Consider the following 25,043-nt stretch of genomic DNA (forward strand, 5'->3'; position numbering starts at 1 on the left):
GTTGTATAATAATAAAGGCAGGAAAAGCTGTTGGAGGTAATGGATATCTTTAGGGCATAGATTGTGGGGATGGTTTCATGGGTGTATGCTTATCTCCAACTCATCAAGTTATATACACTAAATAGGTAGCTTTTGTATGTTATTCTTACCTCAGTGGTTTAAAAAAAAAAAGATTGTATTTGGTAGTGGAAGCAATTAAGTATGTTTAATTATAGTCCTTCACTGTTCCGATTTCTCCCAAAATTTATAGTAATCCATAGCCTTGACCCTAGTATTCTAGAGTCTACTTCAAGAAGTATCAATGAAAACTCCACCAGTTCTCAAGTAAAACTGCGAATGCTTTAAATTTCATTAATTTTATTGAAAACAATTCATGGAAAAAATCAATTTCAGCCATAACATTTGGAAGAAGGTGGAGAGTTTTAGGAAATCAGATGAACAATGGGATAGCAAGATACACCACAGAGGCTGGAAAGTTTGCTCCAGGATCAAAAGATACTCAGTGAAAGTCCTAACCACCTTTTGTTCTGAGAAGTATCATTCACACCAGCTGTGCTCAAGGACTGCCCTGGCTACCGCCTCCAGCTGGCAGAGCCAGCTTTGGGGAAGGATCTCCCTCCGGGAATCTGGAACCAGAGGAGGGATCAGAAACAGGTGAGTTAACTCCTAGGGAGAATCTGAGCCGAGGGACTGGCTGGCCCAGCTCCCTAAGCAGGCAGGTTTCCATAGCAGAGCCAGATCATGTACCCTCTTTAGCACTCAGGTTTTGTTCGCAAGGCAAATTTTTAAACAAATCAGATGACTCAGTTGCCAAGAAAGTCTCTGTCCCCAGCTCACTAGTCTGACAGCAAATAAATCCACCAACACCAGTGCACCTGTCCCTAGGTCAAGGTTCACTCCTGACCAAACGCTGGATAATTTCCTACAGGTCTTCTTTCAAGGCCTCCCTCATTTTGCCGGAATCCTTGCCATTTAAATTTGGTTTTAGGGGCTTCCCTGGTGCCACAGTGGTTGAGAGTCTGCCTGCCGATGCAGGGGACACGGGTTCATGCCCCGGAGTGACTAGGCCCGTGAGCCATGGCCGCTGAGCCTGCGCGTCCGAAGCCTGTGCTCTGCAACGGGAGAGGCCACAACAGTGAGAGGCCCGCGTACCACAAAAAATAAAAATAAATAAATAAATAGATAAAGAAATTTCTTTTTATTCCCCGTCCCCTATCCACTGTCCAAGGACATTCCAGGGCTTGAGGGGAAAGGCTATGACCTAAATTTCACTTTTAAGATTATGGAACTTTACAAAGTTGTGAGGGAAGGCCTTTCTGTTCCCCAAAGCTTCTAAACTGCTTTTGCAAGTGTGATCTGGAACTGGTAGCACTACCATTATCTGGGAGTTTGTTATAAATGCAAGTTCCTGGCCCCTTACTGAATCAGAATCAATTGCTGAGCCCTACTCCCAATCTGTTAAACAAGCCCTCCAGCTGATTCTGATGCTTGCAAAAGTGCAAGAACCACTGGGTTACATCCTGTTATTAGACAACTATGCAGGAAAGTAACAGCTATGTTATCAAACTGCTTTCAAAGACCCCCTAAAACCTGAATATTTTAAAGTATTTCTTCCAAAAATACCACAAGATTCTTTTTGTATGGATGACAGGGGACATAAGTCCACCTTGACCCCTGGCAGACCAGGCTAGTTCAAGGATCTCCTAGGGAAAACCTTTCTGTAAAGAGCCATATCTTTCTGTAAATACAAACCATATCGTTTCTGTCAATATTCAACTCTGCCACTAAGGCTCAAAAGCAGGCACAGACAATACACAAACCAGTGGGTATGACTGTGTTCCAATAACATTTTAATAAATGGAGGCAGTAGCCTGGATTTGTCCCCATGGCCTGAAGTTTGCTACCCCTGTCCTAGGGAGTAAGCCGCTTGGGGTTCTAATCTGATGAACCCTGGGGTCAATGTAGACATTCCCCTGAAAAGACCCCACAGGCATGCAAGCCATGTAGTTGCCCAGCTTTGAGTCCAAAGAGAGAGCCCGGAAACAGTGACAGAGACATCAATGGTTTAATAGATGGGGATCTTACACATCTGAAGCAAAGTCCTGGAGCGACACCCTCACTGTGCATGGCAGACGGCGAGCAGGACATGGTAGCAGTCTGTGCTACACGGGGGAGGAGGCTACCATTTATAGGGGGAATTGACGTCAGGGTGGCTCATCAGTTACCAGGGAAACCAGCAGCTGAGACCCATCCCTTGCAGCCCCTCAGGTTAATGACCAACAGGAGGGCAGATGTTTCCCTTTAATAAACTAGCAGGTGGAGCCATTCTGGACTAAGGCTTAGAACAATCACTGGCGGGGGCAGGGGGCGAGCACGTCCAGGCGAGCAGGGTGTAGGCGCAGCAGGGACTGGTCACGCAAGGCATGTACAGAGAGCAAGAGAACAGCCACCTTGAGCCATTTGACCACACACTCCACCCCTACACACCCTGCACGACCCTTACCATCTGGGTCAGCCCCTCTTATGTGATATTCCTGGGGTCAGGTATCTAGAGGGGCACTGCAGCCCAAATATCACACATGCAGTACACACAATAGCAGCCGAAGAGTATCAAGAGTGCAAGACGTGGGCAAACTTTGAGGCCAGGCACTTTATCCCGCCAATTTTTCATGGAAATCCCGAGGAGGACATTTTGCTGTAGATCCAGCAATCAAACTCATTTCACAGTGAGGCCACTGTTATCACTCAGTCCGCGAACAGATTACCTCTGCTCGGACCAGGGACAAAATGTAATAAATGTTTAACAGGCACAGGAGATCATGACCATTAACGAAAATACAAGCAGTAACAGCATTCTCAGGTAACACCACCCCTGCCTGTGATTTTTGTCCTGGCCTGCAGTACCATTCCACCTGTCCACCCTCAGTGTCCATAGCCAGTGCCAATACAGGCAAGGTGGTAGAACAACAGACCTCAAGGTTAATATAATGGGCCTTCCTCCAGTAGGGGCCTGGGTTAATTACCTTAGTAGTGGTAGGTGGGGCAGGTAGAAGACAGGTGAAATCTGTAAGTCCCTTTCTAATCCTATTCCCCACAGGGCAGCAAACCCAAACCATGGGGGACTTACCTGCCAGTCCCAGAGCCATTTATTTTATTCATTTGTTTATTTTTAAATTTTTTTGCAGTACGCGGGCCTCTCACTGCTGTGGCCTCTCCCGTTGCGGAGCACAGGCTCTGGACGCGCAGGCTCAGTGGCCATGGCTCACGGGCCCAGCTGCTCCGCGGCATCTGGGATCCTCCTGGACCGGGGCACGAACCCGTGTCCCCTGCATTTGCAGGCGGATTCTCAACCACTGCGCCACCAGGGAAGCCCCAGAGTCATTTATTTTATAATGTGTTCCCCTGGAGGTAGATCCTGTGGCGGGGGCAAACATGAATTATCACCCTGACCAGTAGTTGGCAATGGTCCCTGCAGTGGTTAACAGGTGAACTCCGATGGTGCTGACTAGTTGATTCTGGGTTAACATGGAGTAAGCACTGAGACGACTGCTCCTGGGATCTTCAGTTATAGTTCGTAGGGCCTGAGTTAGCCTCCTGGTCCACACAGAGAGCGGGTTTCCCGTCTCAGCTGTAGTCCACTCATCCTTTCAACTAGCCTGCTAGCAGTGGGGGCACAGGGTAGGTAGAAATGACAGTGTGTCATTTCATTGGCCCATTTCTGAATTTCGTGGCCAGTAAAGTGGATTCCTTGGTTGCTATCCATGTCCACAGAGGTCCTATATGTCACACACAGCTGTTCTAGACCCTGAATAGTGGTTTTTACATTGCTCCAGGACTCGAGTAGGCCTTTTATAATGTCTTCCACCTGTTATAACTCTCTGTAGACTGCGTATAGCTACTGTTCCATCACACTGCATCACTGCTTTGCCCCCTTCCATAGCTGGGAACAGAAGCCCAAGGGTACTCTTTATTATTTTGCCGTTGCCATAGGCCTGAACCAAACCCTTCCAGGTAACTGGCCATGTCCAATTCACAAACCTGTCCCTAAGTTAATACCCCTAAAGCCTGTCTGTAGTTGTTTAAGGGTGGTAGGTTGGGGGTGTACTTGCCCTTTGTGGATAATTCAGGTCCTGACGTTTTGTCTGTATTCACCAGCCATCCCCGTGCAGTCAGATGAGCCACGAGCATAGCGCTGCTACTTTTAAACTCAAAAGAGACTGAGTGGGCAGAGACTAACCGGTGGCGCAGTGGTTGAGGGTCCGCCTGCCGATGCAGGGGACGCGGGTTCGTGCCCCGGTCCGGGAAGATCCCACATGCCGCGGAGCGGCTGGGCCGTGAGCCATGGCCGCTGAGCCTGCGCGTCCGGAGCCTGTGCTCCGCAACGGGAGAGGCCACAACAGTGAGAGGCCCGCGTACCGCAAAGAAACACAAAAAAACAAAAATCAGACTGAATTTAACAGGATATCATCAACACAATGGAAGAGAAAAAACACCTTTCACGGTAGTCAGCTGCCACAGGGCTCCACATGTTAGTGGGCGGCCACCTTGGGATCTCCCCCCGACTCCCCACTGCCTCCCGCAACTTTCCATCCCCGTCCTTCCTTCGCTACATCTTGGCACTCACGGGAGTTCCCTAGGCCTCCTGGCTGGCTTGTGAATTGTTGGGCTGCACCTCGCAGGTCTGCAAGCCTTGTGGATGACCAGCCTCGAGGCCGAAGAAAGAGCCCAGTGACAGCGCCAGCTTATTGGACAGGGCACCTTACACGTCCGAAGCAAGGTCCTGGAGAAACACCTCCACCGTGCGGGGCACACCGCAAGCGAGACGCAGCAGCCTTCACTACTAGGAGGAGCAGGAAGCTACCTTTTACAGGGGGAACTGACGTCAGTGTGGCTCATCAGTTACCCGGGAAACCAGCAGATGAGACCCAACCCTTACAGCCCCTCAGGTTAACTAGCATCATGGGGGCAGGTGTTTCCCTTTAATAAACTAGCAGGTGGAGCTGTTCTGGCCTAAGGACTAGAACAATCACCGGCTGGGGCAGGGGGCAAGCACCTTCATGTGAGTAGGGTGTAGGCGCAGCAGGGACTGGTCACGCCAAGAGCAAGAGAACAGCCATCTTGAGTGGCCTGACCATACAACCCCCAAACTAACAATCTGAGGTGCTTTTGTAGGCCAGAAACCTCCCTGACTGGCTTCCAAGGGGTAGAATCAGATGTAGTTAAGTGTACTTCCTGCACTGTCTCCCCTCAGTGAAGCCTGACAAGGGGAGTAGAGACTGTAGGAAAAAAGCACTGTGACCCAGAAGCCTGGGCTGAACCCATCAGGCAAAAGAACTGGGTTGAGCTCAGCAGCAGAATACCTGTCACACTTACCTCTTTCCTCAGAGATATCAGCCAGTGCTCACTTTTTAAGGCTTTGAGAGTTTATAAGGTTTATGTGTTAAGATTTTACCAAAACGTTCAAGTTTCAACCAAAAAAAGAATATATTCTGATTCAAATGCTATAACATCATTACACCAAAAAATTTTTTAAAATAAACGTTTTAAAACAGACACATGTAGTTAGTGCAAGGGATGTAACAAGACTGTGATTTTACCTTAGCATTTATATTGAATCTAACATGTTGCATCTTTTTCACATACATTTCTTGCCTAACAGAAATGGAGGTGTGGGCTTCCCTGGTGGCACAGTGGTTGAGAGTCTGCCTGCCGATGCAGGGGACACAGGTTCGTGCCCCGGTCCGGGAAGATCCCACATGCCGCGGAGTGGCTGGGCCCGTGAGCCATGACCACTGAGCCTGCGCGTCTGGAGCCTGTGCTCTGCAACAGGAGAGGCCACAACAGTGAGAGGCCCGTGTACCGTCAAAAAAAAAAAAAAGAAAAAAAAAAAGGAGGTGTATCCCCATCAAAAGGAAAGGCTCTTATAATTCTGATGTCCCTATGTTAATTTTATTTGTGATGTCATCCTTGCCCAGTTCACTTATTAGCACTGATAATCCCCATCTTTGATTTTACCAAAAACAACAAAGAATTTTCAAAAAATGAAGTCTTATTTCAATCAGTGCATCCATAGTTCTTGGCCTCTCACTGGGAAGCTGCAAGGTGTCCTTGAATAAGATCCTGAACACGGGACAAAATAATTTCATTGGAACTGTTGCAATTTTCTGGACCATATGGTGGATCTATAGTCAAGACCCCAGCCACACAGAGAGTCCTTCGTGAATCTCCCTCTTCAGTGATGGGGATGTGGTTCTTCTCCAGCCATTTCTTCAGGCTGTTCTTTCTCTTTTCCAGATCCTCAGGGCTGTACGCCTTACAGTCTCCAGACATGAACAAATCCATCAGCTTCTCTCTCACGCTATGGTCCCCTTCATTCAAAATTTCAACAGTCTGCACAGCATGTCCCATAATTCCGGTCACAGACATGCTGCCATCTTCAAGGAAGTTCACAAGGACAATACTTTGGAGGAAAAGTAAGTTCAGAGCACAGTTGCAAAAGAAAAACCAAAAGGCCTATAAAACTATGGAAGAAGCAGTGAAATGAGAGTCAGCATCAACCCCCAGCAGGTCACTAGAACAACAGGGAATGCTCTTCCCCATTTTAAATTACTCCTCTCACCACCAAATGTTTTCACTTGTTCAATACGAATTCTCTGATGGTCCTAAACATCTAAGGCTTTTGTCCAGCCTAAAGCTGATCATTGTGGGATGTCATTAAAGCATTACTTAAAGAGTTATGAATGCTTTAAATGTGTATTAGGAAAGAAGATAGGGTACAGATTTAACTTTTAGAGTTAAAAAGCAACTGAATAACTCTCCTTCAGAGCAGACCAAAGAAAATAACACAGCACAAAATTAATGAGAGAGAAAACAAAAGAGTATGCAACTAGAGACTGTCATACTAAGTGAAGGAAGTTCAGAAAGAGAAAGACAAATACCATATGATATCACTTTTATGTGGAATCTAAAATATGGCACAAATGAACCTATCTACAACACAGAAACAGGAAATTCCCTGGTGGTCCGGTGGTTAGGACTCTGTGCTTTCACTGCCAAGCACATGGGTTCAATCCCTGGTTGGGGAACTAAGATCCGTAAGCCACCTGGTGTGGCCAAAAAAACAAACAAACAAACAGGAAAACAAAAAAACACAGAAACAGACTCATAGCCATAAAGAACAGACTTGTGGTTGCCAAGGCAGAGGGGGAGAGGGACAGGGATGGACTGGGAGTTTGGGGTTGGTAGATGCAAACTATTACATTTAGAATGGATAAACAACAAGGTCCTAAGGTATAGCACAGGGAACTATATTCAATATCCTGTGATAAAGCATAATGAAAAAGAATATAAAAAAGAATGTATATATGTGTATAACTGAGTCACCTTGTTGTACAGCAGAGATTGACACAATATTATAAATCAACTATACTTCAATTAAAAAAAGTCAATAAGAAGATCATCAAAGCCAAAAGCTGGTTCTTTGAAAAGGATATATAAATTTCACAAAACTCAGGCAAGATTAATAAAAAGAGAAAGAAGGCACATATAAATAATATTAGGAATAAGGTAGCGAAAATTAATAGTATAAAATATTAAGAACAAATTTAGGTAAATAATTTTGAAACTGAAAACAGAAAACTTCCTAGAAAATATAAATTTCTACTACTGACTCAATAAAAAAAAGAGAGAGAGAGAGAATGTAAATAGTCCTATAATCTTTTTTAAAAAACCTGAAATAACCAGTTTAAAATCTTCCCATGGAGGGGGAAAAAAAGGCCCAGACAATTTTACCAGGAAGTTCTATAAAATTTTCAAGGACCAGACATTTCTAATCCAACCAAATTCTCCTATGGACTATAAAAGGGAGACTATGCCTTAACTCATTTAATGAGGCTAATATAACCTTGAGACCAAAAGCAGAAAAGAACAGGATTAAAAAATAAAACTATAAGCTAATCTCACTCATGAATACAAATGGAAAAATCCTAACTAAAATATGATATGATATGGTGTATGACATGATGTGATGCAATGTGACGTGATGTGAATTTCATTTCTGTGGTACTTTTCCCAAAAACCTATAACCCCAGTCTATGAGAAAACATCACAGGGAATTTCCTGGCAGGCCAGTGGTTAGGACTCTGCACTTTCACTGCCGAGGGCCCGCATTCATTCCCTTGTTAGAGAACTAAGATCCCGCAAGCCATACGACGCAGCCAAAAAAAAAAAAAAGAAAAAAAAGAAATCATCACACAAACCCAAATTGAGAGATATTCTATAAAATACCTCACCAGGACACTTCAAAAGTGTCAGGGTCATGAAAAACAAGTAAAGACTGAAAAACTGTCACATATCAGAGAAGACTAAGGAGACAGGATGCCTATATGTAATGTAGGACCTTGGACTGGATTCCAGAACAGAAAAAGGCCATTAGTGGAAAAATTGATAAAATCCAAATGATTGTAGTTTAGTGAGTGTAAATTTTTAATTCCAACAAATGTTTGACAGTTGTGTAAATTGTTAACATTAGGGGAAGCTGGGTATATAGGTACTCTCTGTACTTTCTTTGCAATTTTTCTGTAAATCTAAAATCATTCCAAAATAAAGTGTGTGGATCACCACCTTTAAAGTTGCCTTGCAAAAAATAAATGTGATCCTAATCAAACCTCTAGTTATGAATACCAGTTTATAGGAAATACAAAGGATAAAAGAACATGTTAAACTATGCCATGATAAATGCAATGAGCTAAATCCAGAGTGTGTTGAATTCTATAGACAAATGATTCCATTTCTTCAACAAATAAATGACATGGAAAATCAAAGAGAGATACAGTTATAGATTAAGATTCTTCAGAGACATATCAACAAATTGATATGCTTAAAAAGATACATTGGAGACAAACAGGAAAATCTGAACTCAAACTAGGAATTAGCTAATATTAAAGTTATTATTACTTTTGCTAGGTGTTATAATGGTATTGTGGTTACATTTATTAGAGAGTCCGAATCTGCTAAGAGATATATTGAAGGATTTATGAACAAAATTATGTCTGTAATTGGCTTTAAAATATTTGGAAGGGGGAATAAGATTAGTGTTCATTATACTACTCTCTTCACATTTGTGTATATTTGAAATTTTCCAATAAAATGTAATATAAAAGGAGTGTCCCATTTCTACGAACTTGGCTGGTCTGACACAAATCTATAATTAGAACAATACTTAGCTTCAAAGGAAATTAAATTCTTATGTGGGAATAATTAGCCTTTCATTTATCTGCTTTCTTAGTATGGATATAACAGTGCAAAGGGGTGATTTCTGGGAAGCAGGACCCATACTCACTTGGTAGAGACTGGGTCTATGGTTAAAACCCATCCTTTATACTCCTTCTCACTGGCTGTCACTCTGACTTCTTTGTAAGTGTAATCTTGCCATTCTAAGGGGCCTTTCTTCATCCATTCATTCATGGTTGCCAGCTGGCTAGATCTAAAACAACCACCAGTTCGGATTAATATATATGCTCCACCCAGGCAAATGTCTTACTCCAATCTCCATTCTAGAGGTAGAGAACACCTGCAATTTGCCTCAAGTTCCATATCAGAAAGACAGTTAAATTTTACTATTAAGTCTGAAAGCCACGGGGACATCGAGTTGCCGCGGGTCCCAGTCTGGGGTAACTTATCTGGCACACTCCTATTTCACCTCCCAATCCCACTCCAGATCGCCTTCACGCTGGCTTTGATCTCCAGTCTACAGATGCTCAAATCCTTGAACTCTGCTCTCCTTCCATCAAAGGAGCTCACGCCACACGACTCTTAGCCAAAAATGAAAAAGAAAACTCCTCTGATATCCACCCACTCCCTCTCTGGCTCTGTGTCTCCACTGGATCCCGCCAGGGAGAGGCCCCCGGATCTGTGACACTTTTCATCTTAAAATTTGTTTGGAGGATGCGTAAACGAAGGGGCAGCAGCTAAGGCTCTAGAGCTGATGCCCTGGCGTAACCCGAAGCCGCATGATACTTTGAGCTGTACTCAAGCCAGGTGATACTTAGCGTGTAATCCTGACAAATGAGAAAGATACCAGTTAAATCTCCTAGCACCGCCAGGTCCTCAGCAGCCGCGTTGGAAGGAAGGAGTCTCTTGAGCCGAGCCTGCCGGAGTCCAGCGTGCTTTGCGCCGTGTCGTCACTTCCTTCCCCCAGAATTCTCTGTTTTGTAGTCCGTGGCCTTGGTCACAACTCGAGGTCTGAGAGTCCCGAGGCCTGGGGTGATTAAATTGGGGTTCAGGGTGTGGAGCGGGGCTAAGATTTTTTTGTAATAATAATAATAATAATATTTCTTGTTCGCTAGGGTCCGCCTTTCACTGCCACATTGGACATTTCAAGATAAAAATTTTAAGAGGGAAGACTCGTGCCACCTCTTCCTTGAGAGTGGAAGTGGAATTCCACTTTTGCCATGAACCCTCCAGGTAAATCCTAAAGCTCTGGAAGTGTGAGGTGACAGTGCCTTGGAGAAGAGCCACAGAACCAACGTATTTCTTCTTTGGCCTGTGTAAGGCAATTAAGATGCCTACTCTTTTGGGATGTGCCTTTGGTACAGTCCTGAGGGTGTGCAGGAGCTGGAAAGAAAAGCGTAGGATTGGGTTGAAAAAACGCAGGAGCGGAAAAGTGCAAGAGACTCGCTTCCACCACAGATTTCTGGTCCCTGGAGTACTTCGTTGGCTTCTGGCATGGTCCAGAATTTTTTCCAGACTATGATCCTGAAAAATGGTACAAGGTGGTAAATGTTGATTGAATTCCTGCAAATGTGAACACCAAGGGAGATTTACAAAAACTGAGTTAGAGGACTGTCAAACCACGGTACAGAAAACACCGACAGTTAATCCGCTTTCCCCTTGCTACTTGGGATTTGAGTTGCATATAATCCTTGAAGTTTTTGTTTCTTAATGTCATCGTTTCAAATAATCCTTCCCCAAACCTTCACTCATTGAATGATTGGCTTATGATATTAATTGGCTTTCATAGATTAGATTTTGACATCTAATCTACAAAATCTAATTTATCAGTTAAAGTCCTCTATAGATCTACAAAGAGCTAATATAAATAGCAGTTATCATTGTTATGGTACTGTGAAGTAAAATATTTGAACTCATAAAAATTCAGTCTAGGGCTTCCCTGGTGGCACAGTGGTTGAGAGTCCGCCTGCCAATGCAGGGGACGCGGGTTCGTGCCCCGGTCCGGGAAGATCCCACATGCCGCGGAGCGGCTGGGCCCATGAGCCATGGTCGCTAAGCCTGCGCGTCCGGAGCCTGTGCTCCGCAACGAGAGAGGCCACAACAGTGAGAGGCCCGCGTACCGCAAAAAAAAAAAAAAAAAAAATTAGTCTAAAAGAGATACAACCAATTTGTGACAATTGGTCATTTGCATTTTAAGCCTACTATCTATACTGCAGAATGAAAGACTTTGGCCTTTGTTTTCTACAGGTAAAAGCTAGCCTCAAGCTTAAAGTTACCCCCTGTAAAGCAATGAGCGAGACAGGGACTTTCCGTCCCTTCTCTCCCCTCTCCCTTTAGGCTCCTAAGTAAACTAAAGTCTCATTCCCAGTATCCACTGATACAAATCACTGACTTCTAACAGAATGAGTCCAGCGCATTACCTTACACAAGTTCTCAGAAAGAACCTCTCCTGCAGCCTGTCCTCACTGAGTTCAGAGAGTGCGGCACTTGCTTTCCCTGGTCAACTCCTGCTCTTGGTACCCCTGGAGCCTCCCTCATCTCCAGTTGATGTCCCTTCTCTCACATTCTCTACTCTTCTCCCTCTCTTTCCCCACCCACTCCATCCATCTCCTTCCTAACATCTACCTCTCTCTCAAAACTTCACATTTAACCCTTTCCTCTGCCAAGACCAAAATTGCTTATTTTAGATTTTGGAGCACATTTCGTTTAGTAAGAAAGACATTCTAAAGAACCTTTTCTTAAATTCCCTGAGGAAAATCAGAAGTTAAAAACATTGTCAATAGTCTTATGCTGTTTACTTTATCATAGTGCAAAGATAAACCTGCCCTGCCCTGGCTAAACTATCACAAATTTCAGTTCACAGTGTTGAGTCTTAAAAGTGGGTAAAAAATGAAGTGGGGGTGGGAGTGGTAATTTACTGAGTATATTTCATGAAAGGTAAGGTCAGAAGAAAATAACCCTGGTCATTTTGGCCCAAGATTTTTTTAGTTTTCTTGCTTTCTCATTCATTCAATAAATAGAACCCATTAGAAATATCCATTCTTTATCTCTGTTTATTCATCAAGCATATATTGTGTACATATACATGCTACGCTTTCTGTTGAGAACTAGGAATTAATAAACTAATTGTAAGAATGTTTTGCCTTTGGGGAGTTGATAATGTCTTCTTGTACTTGTAACCAAGTAAGCTAGCATTCTACCTGGAGGTGGTAGTAAATGTGAAGAGGTGGGGAAGGCATTCTTAGAAAAGCTTTTTAAACACGTACCCCTTGGGCTTCCCTGGTGGCGCAGTGGTTGAGAGTCCGCCTGCCGATGCAGGGGACGCGGGTTCGTGACCCGGTCCGGGAAGATCCCACATGCCGCGGAGCGGATGGGCCCGTGAGCCATGGCCGCTGAGCCTGCGCGTCTGGAGCCTGTGCTCTGCAACAGGAGAGGCCACAACAGTGAGGGGCCCGCGTACCGCAAAAAACCAAAACAAAACAAAACAAAAAACCCAACAAACACGTACCCCTTGGACTTGATTTATAGGCAATGAGAAACACCCACAAAAAATTCTGTGTCTATGGGACACAGAACCTGATCAAGGGCAGTGTGGGTTGGATTGAAGAACAGTGGACAGGGGGTTTTAGCAACACTGGTTTCAATTTGGTTAAATCCTGTAGTGTCCTGGCTCCTGCACACCACTGACTGTGCTCTTACCAGCTGTATGATTTTGAAAGTCATTTGCCTTCTTAAATTTCAGTTTCCTCATCCATAAATGAAAACATGGAATTAGATGATCCAAGATCCTCTCAGCACTAAATTTTCATGACTGAGACATACAGAGTCACTTAGGAAAGCCCTGTAAACTCTCAGGGCAGGGGCCATGTCTGTTTTATTCACTGCCATATACACCACCTCTAGCAGATTGCTTGGTATATAGTAAGATGCTCAATTTGAATTGAATTTTTATTTCTTAATAAAAATTATATTTTATTGTTATATAGCACCTAATATGTGCCATGCACTATTCTAAGAACTTTCAAATATTAACTCATTTTTATGAGTGAATAAACAGACCAAAGACAATGGAAGATATGTGAGTAATGGAATGATACGGTTAAATTGGTGTATTAAAAAGGATGCAGAGAAATTAGATGTGGGGAAAATAGGGAGGTATAGAGCATATACAGCATACACCTTTATGTAAAATGTAGCCTTTCTACTAAAACAAAGCAGTGGTATTAGGTGGAAAAAATTCCAGAACCAGTTTCCAAATGGAAAGTCAGTTTTTGGGAGGCAGCGTCTCCAAATTGATTCATTATCTGACTCACCCAGCCCAGCCTAGCCCTACCCAGCCCTGTCTACCACAAAGAGGGCAGATCTGTTTTCCCAGCAGAAGATAGAATTTTTTCCTTGGATAAAAACGATTTGAACAGACTCTGGGGACTCTAAAGAACTAAACAAATGTAAGGCATAAAAGTTTAGAAAACTGCTTCTGTACTGTTGTATCTCAAATATGCCCAGATAATAACTTTATGGCTAAAAATCAGTGCCTTTTTTTTTCCATTGAGTTCCTCTTATTTAACCAAGTAATCAGTCTAAATGTAAGATGTACATGTTTTACACAGATTTTTTTTTAAATTTTTATTATTTTTTGGCTGCACTACACAGAATGTGGGATCTTCATTCCCCGACCAGGGGTCCAGCCCGCGCCCCCTGCAGTGGAAGTGCAGAGTCTTAACCACTGGACCACCAGGGAAGTCCCGAGATTTTATTTTTATTTGAAAAAAGAAGTGGAGTTAACCATTTTAATTTTTCCCTGGAATTGCCTTGGAACAAAAAAGGATGTTCGGTACTGAGTTCCTAAGAACTACTGCAGTAGTCCAGACAGGAAATAGTAAAGTCCTAGCGTAAGTTGATAGCAGTGGAAATGAAAAAGAGAGAAAAAAAAGAATACCTTCAACAAATATTTCAAAGGAGAAATCAAAGGATTTAGTGACTGTTTGGGGGCAAGGACATGTTGAGAACTTTGACACTAGGCCTTTAACAGAAATTCTCTTTGTTCTTTTATTCATTCATAACTTCCTCTTCCTTTTTATTTTTCAAGTATCTCAGGCCTCCGAATAGTTATCTACTAAATTAGATAAGAAAATTTTATCATTAAATTAAAAATGCTTCAATAGGCCTATATCTGTGTTTATGACACAGGAAGGCAACAGTGAGGTACCTCCTCCAAGCTCTTATAAACTAACCCTCAAGATTAAATAAAATGGGTGTGATTAGATGTGATACATTTGCACAAGGAGACCATCTATTATCTGGGTAACTAAGAATGTGGAAATGACCAAATTCCAAACTAAGTGAGTTTGTTGTACCCTCTGGAAGCAGGACTATATTTTAGTAAATGGAAACAGTTATATTGTATCCTACTTGGACTGAGTAACCCAGGGTTGGCAGAAGGCATAGAAGAAGGAACGTCAGCAGGCAAAACGCTGGGAGGTATTTCTTAGAGACCCTGAATCTGGAAGGCAGGGGCTTTCCAGAGACGTATGCATATTGTGGGGAATGGATGATTCATCAAGTCTCACCCTGGCCTGGAATAGATGTTTCTGAAACTATCTGCCTCCTTATACTCAGATTCCATGCCCACCAGACTGCCTTGTGACTCCTCTACTGGTTTTCTAGGTACACAGTTTATCAGGAGAGATGGTTCTCGAGACAAAAACATGAACACTATAGGGAGGGTGGGAGGGAGGGAGACGCAAGAGGGAAGAGATATGGGAACATATGTATATATATAACTGATTCATTTTGTTGTAAAGCAGAAACTAACACACCATTGTAAAGCAATTATACTCCAATAAAGATGTTAAAAAAAAAAAAAAAGAAACATGAACACTTTCTAGTCAATAGAAAGGAATAGACCAGAATTCACAAACCAGGGCCAAAAAGTCTTATCAGGAAGTGCAGATAGGTTTAATATCTGCACAGTGTTTAGTTTTGTCTTTCAGTTTGAAAGCCTTTAAATAGGTTTTCTCTCTCTTCTTCACAACTCGTTTCCACCACTTTTATTGTTTTACCCTTGGCTGATTCATAGGTTTACATTACCTGCCTGATTCCTACAGGAAATTGAGTTTTCAACTCTGGAATAGTCCCTACTACAAATGAATAAATTAGCAGAGTAAATTATACCTTAATCTCTGGTGAGTTTGGTGAGAATCAGCCTCAATGTGTCTAGTCAACTCTTGGGCCAGTAAAAGGCCAGAACCTGGGCTGTGGGTAGCAACTTCAAGGAAGTGCCAGTTGCAGGATTTCCTGTTAGATCTCCATACAGACTTCTCCAGGTGATTTCTTGATCTCATTGTCGCCTTGCCCCCTTTTCAACTGTGCCCCTCTGATACCATTTTTTTTTTTTCTGATACCATTTTGTAGCTTATTGTTATTCACATGTGTGCTGTGGCAGTTACTGTAGGTTGGTTCATTTAACAGTCCTTTCCCACAACCTTCTAATGAGGCTTGAAAGCTAAAACTTAATCTCCAGCTTCCCTTGCTGGGAGAAGTGACCATATGAATGCTTCTGGCCAGTGAGATATACATGGACGTCCCTAAGAAGGCTGTCCCTTCTGAAATTAAAAGGCAAAGTCTCCTAAGAAGGAGAAAGCCTTTTTGGTCCTTTAACCATTTCTCCTCCACCCTGCCTGGAGGTGAGGTAGCCTCTTTCCACCACAAGGAGAGATGCATGAGAAGGCCTATAGGCCACACGGAAAAATAAAAGAAAGAGAAAGAGACACAGCAGACCTGAACTGCCTACCTTTGTACTTATTTTGTTTGGGACAAATAAACTCCTCTCTGTTTAAGCAACTGTTTCAAGTGTTTCCACCCCAACAAAATCCTTTTCTAATTTATCTCCCTAATAAAGTCCTCAGGAGAGAGACCATGCTTTATCTTTATATCCTCAGTACCCTGTTCAATAACCGCATATAGTAGGCAGTCAACATAGATTTGTTTAGCCAATTAATAAATTTGCTATTTTGGGGGACAAGCTGGGACAAACAGAAAACCATAATTTAAGCAGAGAGTTACTTATTTCATAAGTGACCAAGATAAACTAAGAACAGGATAAGCAAATTGACAGGTCAAATTTTAGATTGGCAAAGCAGGTAACAAACGGACTTTTGCTTTTTTCAAGAAAGTAATTTAAATCCTCTGCACTGACGATTACAATGTATTACCATCCTTACTAGTAGTAGTAGTAATAATAAATGCATATTAACTCAACCTTAATGAACATAGAAAAGCCATGAGATCAGAACTCTTATTACCCTTAGTTTACAGCTAAGGAAACTGAGGCACAGAAGTCCAACGCCACATAGCTAGTTAGTGACAGAGCTAGGATACAAACCCAGGCAATCAGGCCAAAGCCTAAAAGTCTATTTTTAGTTAGTGAGGAACACGTTTTTCCAAAGTAAGAGTTTCTAACTCCGAAATACCAGCTCTTCATTGTGCTCCAGTTGGTTGTCTGGACACGCAAAGCATTAAGTTAATGTGTTTCACCCATGTGTTCTGGCAAAGCAAACTCTCCCAGCAACTTCTACCTCCAAGCGTGACTGCAAGGAGGATACACACAGCCAGAATTAATGGTCTGGAAATTAGGAACCGATTTTATCCCTAAAGCAGGTAAAGCCATACAAAGCCCCATTCCTACAGCTGCTGTTAGCTCTCAGTTTAGCCCATGAACAATGGCAACAGGGTAGATGCAAGCAGTTCAATGATGTGGAAGAGCTGATCTTAAGAGGAATTACACCTTACGGAGGGCAACTAAAGAGAGCGCTATGCGGTAACTAAACTCTCCTGCCTACAACCTAATCTTTTCTTTTTTTCTACCCAGTGAATCTGTTCTCTTGCCCTCCTCCAATTATCTTCAAAAGGTTTATGTGTGTGTGGAATGGAGGCGTCTTTCTTCTCTATTCTGTGGCAAATTATAGGCCCATATTTGAGCTTCCTAATGGAAAAGGGTAAAATATACCACTGATCACACAGGGGAAGATATCTTCTCTGGTATAAAAAGCCAATGTAGGGCTTCCCTGGTGGCGCAGTGGTTGAGAGTCCGCCTGTTGATGCAGGGGACATGGGTTTGTGCCCCGGTCCGGGAAGATCCCACATGGTGCGGAGCGGCTGGGCGCATGAGCCATGGCCGCTGAGCCTGCACGTCCAGAGCCTGTGCTCCACAACTGGAGAGGCCACAACAGTGAGAGGCCCGCGTACCGCAAAAAAAAAAAAAAAAAAGCCAATGAAAAGCATTGTGTACAAGGGAAAACCATTCAGAGTCTATGCTATTCAGTGCATCGTTTTGAAATGTAAGACCTTAAAGTCTTTCTTCTTTCTTTAACGATTAAATAAAAACATTCATAGGGCACTGGGATTCCTAGTATAGCTACTTTCCCTATTTTATTTGTGAGCTGTATACATTATCTAGTGAGACATCAAAAATATTTTTTGTTTTTAAAAATGATGTCTAACTTAATCGATAAATTCATAACATATAAGAGAGCCAGTACATTTTATAATGTACATCATTTGCCTTCTCTTTTTCAGAAATGTGCATCCCTCCATTTGCCAGTCTAAGACATTCCATTTTATAGGAATGCAGAAGGAAAGAGGGAAAAGTAATGGCCAATTCATTTCTTCCTGGTTACTGGTCAGATTCTTAGCAGCTGCCTCTTCTTGGATTTCTTCCACAAAGAAATTATTTTTCTACCTGTTAATTACCTTGCTGACTGTAGATACTTCACCCATTAAAAAACAAAACCACACTTTGTGTCTAAATCACTTTTCTTTAGCTATTTGTTCAAGGGCTATGTGAGCCCTAAACTGTAATCGGGCTTCCACGGAATAGTCTTTGTAGTTTTTTATGTTTTCTAGGTTTTTTATTGCACTGGCATAATCTCCTTTTAGATAGTATAGAATTCCCAGTTCATGGTATGAATACGGCACCAAATAGTGGTCCTGTTTTAACAATTTCTCCTTTTGAACGACATGATTAAAGTAGTGCTCAGCCATCGAATATTTGCCTAAGTATTTCAGGCACAGACCTTTCAGTAAATTTAAGAAATTTATGTCATCTGTGCTATACTCTTTACTTGGATTTTCTTGTAAAAGTTCTCCTCCTTTGTCCATTATTGAAAGCCAGGTTGAAATAAGCTCTAGGTTTTTGCTCATGACTCGGAAACCACTCCAGGCATACATGAGTTCCAAAATGGGCTGTGCTGTAAACCAGCCTGCAGTGGTCGCATAGCGCTGACCCTTCTCAGCAACAAACTTTTCTGTTGGCACCGAAGTTCCTAAAATTCTGATTCTCAGGTTATCCACGTTTAAGAAGAGAGAGCTCACGTCCTCACTTACCGATTTCACAAAATCAGAAGGAAGCACGGCCAGTAGGGAAGCTTTAGCGAACGAATACATTGCCTTGGACCACCTGCTGTGTTGAAACAGTAGCTCAGCAGAGTGGTAAGCCTGCTTCCAATCCAGCAGAAAAATGTGGTACCACATGAGTTCCCAGTAACAGAGGTGATGAACCTGCTTCCATTCGTTCTGAATAAAAACGCACTCCTCTAATGTTAATTGGGCAGGTTTAAAATATCCTTTCAACATACTAAAACGTGCATGAAAAAATTGAAGTATGACACAGTTTGGAAATTTCTGGAGGTAGATTAGGGAGAGATTCTCTGCAGCAGAACTGTGGCTCTTTTCAACACCAAAAGCTACGGAGATATAATTGTAATAAAAGAATAGAGTCAAAACACTTAAGATATTATTTGTATGGGATTCAGATGCACTGTCATGAAGCAAAGTCAAGCCTACCTCTCTATTGCCGGAATATCAACAACATTGAGTAGTTTAAGTGTCTTTCGTGGCACAAGTGATAATATCAAATTGAATACTCCAAGTCCAAATTTTATGCCTCCAACCAGGTGTCTGTAAGTTTTACTTTGGTAATTAGGTATCTGTGTTAATACTCGCTGACAGTCTTTGTATATCTGGCAACTTAACCCAACGTTGATCCCGCTTTTAAGAAAACAAAGCACACTGTCATCCTGTATAAACGTTACAGTGGATGTCAAGATCAAACACTCAGCATAGCAGACTTCTGCATGCAATTCCTCTTCTTTGATAGCATTTATTCCCTGCTTATTCACTAGACGAGAAAAACTCATCATCCTAGATTTTCTTCGGAAACTATTACAGGTTCTCAAAGCTTCCTTTGTGGCAGTCATCCCAATTTCTATCTCCTGTGGATCAAAAGTCAAGAAGGCCTTGATGACCGTAAGGATACCATAAATTCGGGCAGGGTACACGCTGTTTTTCGACCATGGATAAATGAGATGTATGGCATCTGAGAATCTGTTATTTAGAAATAAATACAATCTAGTTGTGCATTCCTAGAGCGAAGATATTAGATCCATTGTTGTTGCTGCGGGGATACTTTCATAGGCAACTTTGAACTTGTCCTCCTTATCATTTTCTCCCTTACTAAATGATGTAAGGCCATCCTCATTATTTTCTCTTTTATTCAGAGGAGGTGACATATTTGTTTCCCCCCTTTAGAAATGAGAAATATCTGAAGTGGAGTGATGTGGCTGCAATGAGGGTAGCTCCTGCTCTCCAGACTGGGGTCACTTCCTCCACAGCCTGAAGTGTTGCTGTTATAACAGAGGCAAACAAACTAATAGTTGTGAGGTGTAGCATTAGGATATTCTCATCTCTGTCGGACAAAGGGGGAAAAAGGACAATTTTATTTAACTAGAAGATGAATTTCTGAAAAGTTCAAATCATCTGGAATGTACTAAAGAAAACATGCTCTTTTAGAATACTGGGAAGCAAATCCTTTGTAAACAGAAGACCTCTTTTGTTAACCATCCCTCCAGACTACCTTTTTCAATAGATCATTCTTTTGTGTATTTGTGTTGTAGAACTGTACTATGACAGCTGTACAAAGAGAGTGAATTCTCTACAGGAAGACCTTGGGGGCAAGAACCTGTTGGGAAAGAAGAATGTATTTGCATAGGTCTCTAGTTAAGACTAGAGGAAGGGGTAAGTTGTCCAGATCAAAGACTAAAGATGATGGGAATTAAAAATCCACCCCATGCTATTCTTAGTACCACTGCTGTGCTTGTATATATTTTCGTAGAAAACTAGGTCTTGATAAAATATTACGGTTAGTTGTATAGGACTCTGGACATGGACAGTGCTGTGTAAACTAGAAAGATTTCCTCGCATTGCTGCAATTAGGAAAAGAACTCAAATGTAATAGTTTTGATCACAGCGTTACTATAGCATCTTGGTAGGAAGGTGGGGTGAGGGTGGGCACAATGGAAAACCAATTCCAACTAGCAAGCTACTTAATATATTCATAATAATACAATAGGTTCAATTAATCTATTTGTAAAAATAGAAACCGCAAAAAAAAAATAGAAACCACAGACAAAATACTTCAATAGTAAATTTCACAATGTTTAACAATAATTACAAACAGTTTAAAATGTACTTTAATTCTGTATTTTTATATGTTAAAAGACAGGAGGGGAAAGCAAAACAGAGGAGAACATTCAAAGGAAAAGAGAGAGAAAAGCAGAAGAGATGCAGGTTTTTACACAGAGGGAAGAGAGAAAACAGAGGGAAAATAAGTTATATATGAGAAAAAATGAATGGGGGAGGACAGCCTCGAAGATATTATTTTAATAAAATTGCTTGTTTTTACACCTTAAGGTTTAGTTATGTTTCAGTATTAGCAACTGTAATCACTATTCGTTGAAAAGCTAAGTTAATTACACATTTAACTAAAAGGCTCAGCTCTGACTGGAAAAGCTCTGAAGCCCATTAAGAGACAAATTATTTTTGGGACTGCAGTAGTGGCTAGATTAAGGTTGGCTGGAGAAACCTAGATGAGGGCCATACTTAACACAAGGACAAAGTTTCCTTTCCTCTGGCCTAAAGCTTTCAAATTATATTCCCTAGAATCCCTATTCCCCAGCGAAGATGGCTCAAATTTTACTTTTTCTGAAACCTTACCTAAGTCTGTCAGCATAATCTCTCTGATGGCATGCTGTATATATCTTTATTAGTATTTATCTCACTGCACTGTAATTATTTATACACCTGCTTTCACCACTGGCCTGGGAGCTTCAAGGCATGATTTGTATTTTATTCAGCATTATATCCCAGTTCTAGTACAATCCCTTGAACAAAGTAGGCATTAATAAATGGTTGCTAAATGGATTCGGGTGCCCACACCTTTCTAGGAATTTCTTGAAAGCGAGCTGTGAACTTATCTTTCTGCTACTTAATTGCTAGGTTTGCTACTCCCAGAGTCACCATGTTACGCATTAGAGCCTCGGACCTTATTCATCTTATAACTGAAAGTTTGGACTCTTTTACCAACCTCTCCCTATTTCCCTCACCCCCCTTATTCCCTATTCTTAATGTTCCCATAAGGAGACTTTTCTGCTAGAGAAATACTCCTGGCTGGTGGGCCTACTTCTGGCTGGGAGTTGATAGAAGGAACTAGGGAAGTGTCCTTCTATGCCTTCTGAATTCCTTCTTTTGGAAACAGCCTGTGCAAAGTCTGAAACCAAAAAACAGGAAGTTTGTTTTCTGCTCTCCAGCTACATGTGGGACCAGGTGGGTAAATTTGTTTAATTAAGGGGTGGCCGCATAAGTTAGCCCACGTGGCAGCACATCTGACGTCACAGTAACTATCAACTTAGTCAAAAAGGTCATGTTTTGATTTCCTTCTGCCTCACTCTTGCATCTGTATCTCATTGGTTCTGAACCCAGGGAAGGAAAAGGGATGTTATTTGCTGACTCCCAAAACCATCTCCTTCTCCTCCTTCTCTTGTATTTCCTATCTGGATGGTTGACGCCATCATTCACCGTAGACTCTTTTTTTTCTCCTCCCATATCCATCGGTGACCAAACTCTGGCAATTTTACTTTGCTGAATGAGGTGCCTCTCTCTTGTCCTCCAAATCACCCTGGGCATACTTCTTTAACAAGGCTTATCCCTAAGGTTAGAAGATGGTAAAATGCAAAGACTGTGAAGTTAGGCTGCTAAGGTGTGAATCCTGATTCTCCCACTTGCTTGGCCTCCGTTTTCTCATCTGCAGATAGGGAATAATAGTACTTCTACCAAAAAGTGGTTGGGAGAATTAGGTGAATTAATACTTGAAAAGCAGTCGGGATAATATCTGGCATATATAGTAAATACTCAATATATTATTCTATACCCATCCCCCCAGAGCCTGGAATATAGTAGGTGTTTACTGAATTTTTTAAATGGGATTTAGGATGCAGACTGCTATGTTTGGGAGTCCCAAAGCTTTTGGTGATAGAGGCAGAGTCATACTCCTATCATTCTTTTGCTTAAAATGTGCTATCTGAAGTGTCTTCTTTACTTCTATCTGCTTGTCTGTGTTTGGAAGGATCACTCTAGTGATTAGGAAAGGCTAATGCTGAGCCAGGAAGATCAGACAGCTAGGGAGCTCGAGTAAGGTAGAGAAGGAAAGGCTGAAGATACAGAAAGGAACAATTCAATAAAAAGGAGGTAGTTGGGGGTGCACAGAGCACAGCTGAAGGGAGGATAAGATGAGAAAAATCTCTTCCACTAACACAGAAGAGTCTTCCTTCCAGTCATTCATTCAGTACATACTTAACTGAGCTCTTTCCACATGCTAAGCACTATTCTTGGTGCTGTGGGTACAGCAGTGGACAAAACGAAGACCCTGCTGTTGGGCTTCCCCGGTGGCGATGTGGTTAAGAATCTGCCTGCCAATGCAGGTTCAAGCCCTGGTCCAGGAAGATCCCACATGCCACGGAGAAGCTAAGCCTGTGCACCACAACTACTGAGCCTGCACTCTAGACCCCGCGAGCCACAACTACTGAGCCCACGTGCCACACTTAATGAAGCCCGCGCGCCTAAAGCCCATGTTCCGCAATAAGAGCAATGAGAAGCCTGTGCACCGCAACGAAGAGTAGCCCCCGCTCACGCAACTAGAGAAAGCCTGCGCACAGCAACGAAGATGCGACGCAGCCAAAAATAAATAAATTTATTTTTAAAAAAACAAAAACAAACACCCTGCTGTCATGGAATTAATTTTCTTAGGGAAGAGACATGAGGGAGGGACATCGTGATGGGGGAGAAAAGCAATAAATAAATGAATAAATAGCATGTCAGCTGGGTTCTTTGAGAAGATAAACAAAATAGATAAACCATTAGCCAGACTCATCAAGAAAAAAAGGAAGAAGACTCAAATCAATAGAATTAGAAATGAAAAAGGAGAAGTAACAACTGACACAGCAGAAATACAAAAGATCATGAGAGATTACTACAAGCAACTCTATGCCAATAAAATGGACAGCCTGGAAGAAAGGGACAAATTCTTAGAAATGCACAACCTGCCAAGACTGAATCAGGAAGAAATAGAAAATATGAACAGACCAATCACAAGCACTGAAATTGAAACTGTGATTAAAAATCTTCCAACAAACAAAAGCCCAGGACCAGATGGCTTCACAGGCGAATTCTATCAAACATTTAGAGAAGAGCTAACACCTATCCTTCCCAAACTCTTCCAAAATATAGCAGAGGGAGGAACACTCCCAAATTCATTCTACGAGGCCACCATCATCTTGATACCAAAACCAGACAAGGATGTCACAAAGAAAGAAAACTACAGGCCAATATCACTGATGAACATAGATGCAAAAATCCTCAACAAAATACTAGCAAACAGAATCCAACAGCACATTAAACGGATCATACACCATGATCAAGTGGGGTTTATTCCAGGAATGCAAGGATTCTTCAATATACGCAAATCAATTAATGTGATAAACCATATTAACAAATTGAAGGAGAAAAAGCATATGATCATCTCAATAGATGCAGAGAAAGCTTTTGACAAAATTCAACACCCATTGATGATAAAAACCCTGCAGAAAGTAACCATAGAGGGAACCTTCCTCAACATAATAAAGGCCATATATGACAAACCCACAGCCAACATCATCCTCAATGGTGAAAAACTGAAAGCATTTCACTAAGATCAGGAACAAGACAAGGTTGCTCACTCTCACCACTCTTATTCAATATAGTTTTGGAAGTTTTATCCACTGCAATCAGAGAAGAAAAGGAAATAAAAGGAATCCAAATCGGAAAAGAAGTAAAGCTGTCACTGTTTGCAGATGACATGATACTATACATAGAGAATCCTAAAGATGCTACCAGAAAACTACTAGAGCTAATCAATGAATTTGGTAAAGTATCAGGATACAAAATTAATGCACAGAAATCTCTGGCATTCCTATACACTAATGATGAAAAATCTGAAAGTGAAATCAAGAAAACACTCCCATTTACCATTGCAACAAAAAGAATAAAATATCTAGGAATAAACCTACCTAAGGAGACAAAAGACCTGTATGCAGAAAACTATAAGACACTGATGAAAGAAATTAAAGATGATAAAAACAGATGGAGAGATATACCATGTTCTTGGATTGGAAGAATCAACATTGTGAAAATGACTCTACTACCCAAAGCAATCTACAGATTCAATGCAATCCCTATCAAACTACCACTGGCATTTTTCACAGAAATAGAACGAAAAATTTCACAATTTGCATGGAAACACAAAAGACACCGAACAGCCAAAACAATCTTGAGAACGAAAAACGGAGCTGGAGGAATCAGGTTCCCTGACTTCAGACTATACTACAAAGCTACAGTAATCAAGACAGTGTGGTACTGGCACAAAAACAGAAAGACACATCAAT

General features: G+C 41.9%; 1 protein-coding gene across 6 annotated transcripts in view; it reads right to left on the reverse strand.

Moving 5' to 3' along the window:
* Nucleotides 1-5,386: 5,386 nt before the first annotated feature.
* GEMIN6 (gem nuclear organelle associated protein 6) overlaps nucleotides 5,387-25,043 on the reverse strand; it is a 33,578-nt gene continuing 13,921 nt past the window's right edge. For 3 of the 6 annotated variants that reach the window (XM_060309272.2, XM_060309271.1, XM_030857882.2), the window contains exons 2-3: nucleotides 9,341-10,755; nucleotides 5,387-6,460 (exon numbers count right to left, since the gene is read on the reverse strand). In XM_060309272.2, the coding sequence (XP_060165255.1) occupies nucleotides 6,085-6,460; nucleotides 9,341-9,465 (501 nt within the window). In that variant the 5' untranslated portion in view covers nucleotides 9,466-10,755 and the 3' untranslated portion in view covers nucleotides 5,387-6,084. Of the gene's footprint in view, nucleotides 6,461-9,340; nucleotides 10,756-12,497; nucleotides 12,652-25,043 lie in introns of all 6 variants that reach the window. The other 3 variants (XM_060309269.1, XM_060309270.1, XM_030857881.2) reach the window with 2 other exon arrangements.

Source organism: Globicephala melas, chromosome 12 (assembly GCF_963455315.2).
Source record: "Globicephala melas chromosome 12, mGloMel1.2, whole genome shotgun sequence".
NCBI classification, from domain to species: domain Eukaryota; kingdom Metazoa; phylum Chordata; class Mammalia; order Artiodactyla; family Delphinidae; genus Globicephala; species Globicephala melas.